Source organism: Scylla paramamosain, chromosome 10 (genome assembly GCF_035594125.1).
Source record: "Scylla paramamosain isolate STU-SP2022 chromosome 10, ASM3559412v1, whole genome shotgun sequence".
Classification (NCBI taxonomy): Eukaryota; Metazoa; Arthropoda; class Malacostraca; order Decapoda; family Portunidae; genus Scylla; species Scylla paramamosain.
Genome location: NC_087160.1, coordinates 25939927 through 25946931, shown reverse-complemented (window position 1 = coordinate 25946931; position 7005 = coordinate 25939927). Strand labels below are relative to the sequence as shown.

Genomic DNA, 7005 nt, shown 5'->3' with positions numbered 1-7005 from the left:
AGTGTCTAGAAGCTGACGCACAACACAGCGAGGGCGCGACAGCAGATGGTCACTGGTCAGTCATCTCGCGTTGTCGCCGCACAATAAGGAAAAAATCTGCTTCGTGGTGATGCAAACGAGTAGGAAATGTAGGAAATCGTCGATAGCTGGTTATGTAGCGAGGATGAGGTTTGGTTACAACACAGTCCACCACCTCCCGTGCGAGCCTTTCCCTTCCTTGCTTGTTCAAATATCATTGCATAATACTCGAGTGAGGCTCTAGGCTTTGTACCTTGGTTGGCTTGCCTCCCCTGACCTCCTGTCCCAGCGAGTGGTCACCCCCGCGAGGAGGGAGGTCGGGGGTCTGTTCCTACACACAACACCTGCCCGACGCACGCTTCCGTCGATCAGTCAGTCAGTCAGTCCCGGCGGAAAACAAAAAAAATATATATATCCAAATAAATTACAACACTTGTTTTCACCCTCGTAGATAACTGTGTAAAGTATCGCGTTCTATTTTAACATAACTGCAGTTTTGGTAGATTAAGCAAGGTGAATAGGCTACTGTTGTCTATTATCCTTGAATCTAAGTATATATTTTCAAAATGGCGACGGCATACACGGGTAGAAAGCAGCATTACGAGCACAGTCTCAGGTTAGGGTGACGCTGGCAGGTAGCGGAGCCCTGAGCCTTGAGCCCTGGTGTGTGTGTGTGTGTGTGTGTGTGTGCGCGGGTCACCTCATCTCGGAAAGCATCTCGTCCTGCACCAAACGTTCACCATCGCACCGAGCAGGCGTCAACCACAGCATGCAGAGCGTCATCCAGAATATGCGCAGCGCGAGTCGCAGCAGCGCAGGGATGGAGGCGGGGACAGCCTCTCCAACCACCGCCACCATCCGCCCTTTACAAAAACATATCTTCCCTGCGTCGCTGTCATTCATGATACATGGGAATACAACACAGCAATGACTTACAGTCGGCCTCCTCCCTAAGGTCCTGCCTATCACAGGACAATACTTTGAGAAGGATCCAAGAGATTATTCTATTTTACACCGAGATTACTCAGCGGTGCGTCGCGCGATGTCGAGCTGATCGAAAAGTACAATGCTGAAAGAGATTTAATGTTTGCCGGATAGACGATCTTTATTTTAGCGCCATTCGTACCAAATATCTGACATGGAAGTGGTGCAGATTGACAGCGACGCAGTGCTTCACCGGATATCAAGAAATCGTACACGCTGACGATTCCAGTGGAGATTAGGTTGCGTCCTGAGGGTGAAGCAGCATCACCTTCTGAGGGCTAAAGGCGTTCCCGCCGCCACCACAGCACGAGCACTTGCCTCAAGCACCACCAGCCTCGGCAGCGTGTGACTGGAGCACGATGGAGCACAAGACGCAGGTGAGAGACTCATCGACAATGCGGGCATAGCAGGGGCGTGCCGGGGCCTCGAAGGTGAGGCAGTGTTGTCACCCGCCAGCCAGGGACGGCGAGGCTGGCCAAGGTGGGGCGCGGGGCTGTCTTCTCACGCCACCACACAGGAATCCCTAAGTTAAAAGTGCCTCTTATTGTTTGTTTGATTGTTATTAACAACAGTTAATTACAGCTGGTTGCCAAACTGTGTTAAAATGTTTGTTAAATACTTTTAAAAAATCCTCTCAATGTTTCATAAATGTTAACAAGGAAAGATATATCAGTGTATGTGTGTAGCAGGAAGTGCAGTCAGTGAGTCAGTCAGTGAGTCAGTAGGCGTAGCGTGAGTTCGAGTAGTGCAGTGGGCGGGGCGAGGCGGGGCGGGGCGGGCGGGCAGGTGTGCCCCGTGCCTTGTCCCAGCTGACGCATCAGGTCCAAAAGTTAGATTACTTACAAACGTAAAAACAAAAACAAAAATACAAAAAGAGGCCACGGCCAGTATGTGTTACTTTTGTGAGAGCTTCACATTTAATTTTGAAGTTACAAAATAGACTGTTTCCGTATAAATAATGTATATACGATATACATATTATATATATATTATACATAGAAACAACAAAAATAGATACGTACACACATGCACATTTACACGTATGTACATCAGCGTTCTTTAATGATGAAGCAGCTACCGTACTGCAGCTGAAGGCTATCACGGAATAGCCTGCCCTGTAAATACTAAGTACAGGCCACAAGTCATCCGTGGCTGCGTCCTGTTGCACCCTTCCGGGAGGTGAGGCGCCTAGCTTGTGGGCGTGGTGGGTCAGTCCGTAGGTCTGCAATAAACTAATTTCTAAGGTATCACTGTCTGTATGCAAGTGTTCGTGCATTACTTAGTGCGGCGCCGTGACCCGCGACCCCGTGATAGTGTACACCGGGGCTCGAGTTATTCTTACTTTGACCGACACTCGGATGGTCCTCCTCATCCTCCTCTGTGTGTGTGTGTGTGTGTGTGTGTGTATGTGTGTGTGTGTGTGTGTGTGAGTGTGTGTGTAAAGGGGTAATACTCGTGCTCCTCACTGAGTAAGTGACAACCACCAGTCAGTCAGCTCACCCACCCAACAAGTACAAAAGGAAATTCCTTGGCCGGGAGGCTATAAAGACCCCGCTGGCAGCCAGCATAATCTTGAGAAGCACTGGCTGGCTGAGCTGGCTGACTGGTTGGCTGGCTGGAGGATGAAAGAGAAGGGGAGGAGGGCATCTAGAATTATGTTTAAGCGATACCTTTCAAATCCTTCAACATTAGTTTATTTTTTCTTTCGAGTCAACATAATTTTCTCCGTTACTTGGCCTGGAAAGCATGTCATGAGAGGAGTGAGGGAAGTAACAAGCCGCGTTAGGGCGCCACGAGGGATCGAACAAACAATACAACGTTATGGGCCGCGTCACCATCAACCAGGATCAACATCATCTAACAAGAAGCAAAATTCGACAACCTGTGATATTATAATATATTTTACGCCGAAACTTTTACTATTGATTATATTTTTTTAATACGAAATCGCGTTCTTCCATGAAACTTCCACAAATCTTCCACGTTATCTATAGTGCAGGGCAGCGGGGCCACGCGCAGTGCCGCCTCTTCTCTTAGTTGAGGGCCGCGAGGCGCGTCGGGCGGCTCCTGGCGAGGGAGCCACTGGCTGCGTCACCAGCCAGGCTGGCAGAGATCGGAGCATTTGCTTGTGTTTCCTTTGCACTAGTTAGGTCCCCTCGCGTAGGTCCGCGTGCTAAGTCAATATTTTGTGCTTTCGTTTAATTATTTAATTTCATATCACACAAGAAGTTTAGAATGGATGCAGCTTTGACATAAAACATATACCTATATATAAAACACAAAAAACAAAATACTGTTGTAAATAAAATGTTGACCATACTGTATAAGAAGAACGAAAGCTTTTGTCTTGTTCTCTGTCTCTCCCGTGTTCTACCTTCCTTCCCTTGACGCAGCCCTACTGCCGAGGCTCCCACAGGGTCTCGCTCCTTAATAAACGCCCCACGCCATCTCAAAATAAGCGCCAATGACTTTATTTTCTTTCTTTTCCTAGTGGAGGTGAGCACGAGTGTCGCGGGTCCTTCAATTATACAGTTGTTCCGCGACACGTAGCAGAGACAACCAGTGAGACGTGTTATTGTTTAGACCAATAAAATCTTCTGATAGAACGCGGTTTTTCTTTTACCTCACACATGCATGGATACACCGCCTATTCTATGTGTGTGTGTGTGTGTGTGATGTGACAGACCCAACGAACATCAAGACATCATCGTCGCACCATTGCACCAGTTACAACTAATCAAAGCCTATTCACTAGAACTAAAAGCATGCTTCAAAGACTTCAGTTATGTACATTAAAGCATTCTGAAAGTAATCAAGGTAAGGAAGTATTTTCAGACTATCACCAGACACACATTGAAAATTATAATAAATTCCAGTAGAGAATGTAAAAAGTAGTCGAGATAAGGCAATGAAACCTTTGAAAATGTTATTTCGTTAACTTTCAGAAGAGCGAGCGGCTAATCAGCGACAACCAATCCCTTCGTCAGGAAGACCCAAAAAGTGTTAAAAGATAGGTAGCGAACAAGGAATCAAGCCTCTCTATACGAAGCACCAGTCTCAATAATCATATCCAATTTGATAACTACCGAGCGAAGCCACGCCCACTCGTTACGATATAAAAGATATTAACAGGGTTTCTCTATTTCTTCCCGTTTTAGTGATTCTTATCGTTGTATATATATATATATATATATATATATATATATATATATATATATATATATATATATATATATATATATATATATATATATATATATATATATATATATATATATATATATATATATATATTTTTTTTTTTTTTTTTTTTTTTTTTTTTTTTTTTTTTCCCGCAACCGTTTAACTTCCTTGATTCTGCCCCACCCGCTTCTCAACCCTCATGTACAGCCGATCCCCAGCATGCTCCACAGCTCAGTTGTACAAAGAGGGAGCCCCTGTCACAACACCACACCATCATGTCACTTCCGTGACTGTTAAACCTAAACTAGTGGTTTTGCATGTTCTGAAGTTATTAGAAAGATGCATAAAAGTGCAGTTATGTTCTTACCTAGTTTTCACACGGGAAAAGAAGAGAAGAATGAGTCCCCTGCAGCACTCCTTCAGTGACCTACAGTAGCGCCAGGTGAGTAATCGTCGACTCTTTACCTAGCGGAAATGCATACCACCCCAATTTTAGGGTGGTATTAAATTTGGACCTGCGAGTATGGCAGTATGAGACAGCAGCAGCTCGTCCATTGGAGCTGCAGAGCTGCAGTAACACACACACACACACACACGTTGTTGTTGTTGTTTGAGACTGTCACCTCTGCGGGTGACGTGGGCCTTTTCGATCTGGCCCAGAGCTATAAGGGGGGGTGGAGTCTGGCTTGCACTCCACTCTAGGGGATGTAAGTTTGTTTAGCGTGGTGGTGGGTAGGCTCTTGTTAGGATGACCAGGTCTTCCTGTGGTGTGTTCTTAATGATTCTTTCTGCTGTCCCATGAGTTCTGTCCAGGAGGGCAGCCGTTTCCTCGCATTCCATGAGGTAATGCTCGAGGGGTGTGTTGCTTTCCTTCTGGCAGTAACAGCAGATATCTGAGAGGTTGTTCTTCATCACACACACACACACACACACACACACACACACAAAAGAAAAAAAAAACACTCACTGCCAGACGTATGAAGCAATCTCACGTTAGAATAATATGAAACTAGTAAATGTTTTATAACAGAAATTATTTTGCATGTTAATTTAAAAAAAAATATATATATATATATATATATATATATATATATATATATATATATATATATATATATATATATATATATATATATATATATATATATATATATATATATATATGACCTGTTATAATAATGCCTTAATGGGTAAACTAATGGATGTTGTTTTTGTGTCCCGTAAATACATAAATAAATGTCCAAATTAGTGTGGGAAATACAACGCTATCAATTAATTATAGATACGCTATATCCTAAACTATCATACAACAAAGTTTCGATTTTTTGTATTGTTTATAATTTATAAAGACTTTCGAAATTCGTTTATATATATATATATATATATATATATATATATATATATATATATATATATATATATATATATATATATATATATATATATATATATATATATATATATATATATATATATATATATATATATATATATATATATATATATATATATATATATATATATATATATATATATATATATATATATATATATATATATATAAACGAATTTCGAAAGTCTTTATAAATTATAAACAATACAAAAAATCGAAACTTTATGTTGTATGATAGTTTAGGATATAGCGTATCTATAATTAATTGATAGCGTTGTATTTCCCACACTAATTTGGACATTTATTTATGTATTTACGGGACACAAAAACAACATCCATTAGTTTACCCATTAAGGCATTATTATAACAGGTCACAACACCTCACCTCCAAAGCCTTCGACGTAGGAGGCTCCTCATAAAATTCAGCAGTTATGGCATTATGGGTTGCATGGATTCAAGAGTTTCTGACAGGAAGAAGGCAGAGGGTCAGGATTAACGAGGCCCAGTCAGATTGGGGAGGATATTACCAGTGGTGTCCCGCAAGCTTCAGTTTTGGGGCAGCTCTCTTTTCTATATTATAAGCAACGTACCTGAACGTCTGGGGAACTACATATCAATGTTTGCTGATGACACAAAAATCTACGAGGCTATAGATATGGAGCACGAGGCAAATGAATCCAATCTGCAGGAAGACTTGAGACATATGAGGACTTGGGCTCAGGCTATGCAGATGAGATTCCAGTCAGGAAAATGTAAAGGACTGCACCTTGGCATCGGAGATCCTTTGTGCAACTACACAATGGAAGATCTAGAAATCAGAATCCATGTATTGCAAGCAACAAGTGACGAAAAGGATCTTGGGGTGATATTGATCAAGGGCTCACATTCTCTAAAACACATACAGACACAGGTAAATAAAAACAACAAAATTTTAGATGTCATCAAGCACACTTAGTCAAGACAGCATTCCTCTATCTTTATAAGGCATTAGTGCAGCCACACCTCGAGTATGCAACTGTCAACTGGTCCCCGAAGCTAAAGAGGGATAAGGATGCTTTAGAACAAGTGCAGCCAAGGGCAACAAGGCTGGTACATGGTCTTCCATCCCTCTCTTATCCTGCGAGGCTTAGGAACTCAAGTTACCCTCTTCAGAATTCCAGAGGCAAAGGACTGATATTATACAAGCCTTTAAAATAATCAAGGGGATTGATCAGATTCAAGCAGGCAGGCCATGCATGCAGGCAATGTGGCAACACAATGTTTAAACCTTCACTGAACAGTGTTACCCAGGGTCACAACTTGAAGACGTAGATTCAACATCAGACTGGACCCAGGAAAGCTTTTTTCCCCGCAAGAGTGACCAAGATTTGGAATGAACTGGGTCAAGACCTGGTGATGCCCCGAATGTTAGTATTTTCAAGACAAGA

The 7005-nt window shown here is 42.3% G+C and overlaps 1 protein-coding gene across 1 annotated transcript in view; it reads left to right on the top strand.

Moving 5' to 3' along the window:
• Nucleotides 1-3608, top strand: part of LOC135104544 (sodium-dependent neutral amino acid transporter B(0)AT3-like) — a 76996-nt gene extending 73388 nt beyond the window's left edge. The window contains exon 16 of the mRNA XM_064012118.1: nucleotides 1-3608. This exon is cut by the window's left edge and continues 87 nt beyond it. Within this exon, the coding sequence (XP_063868188.1) occupies nucleotides 1-9 (9 nt within the window). The 3' untranslated portion in view covers nucleotides 10-3608.
• Nucleotides 3609-7005: the final 3397 nt, after the last annotated feature.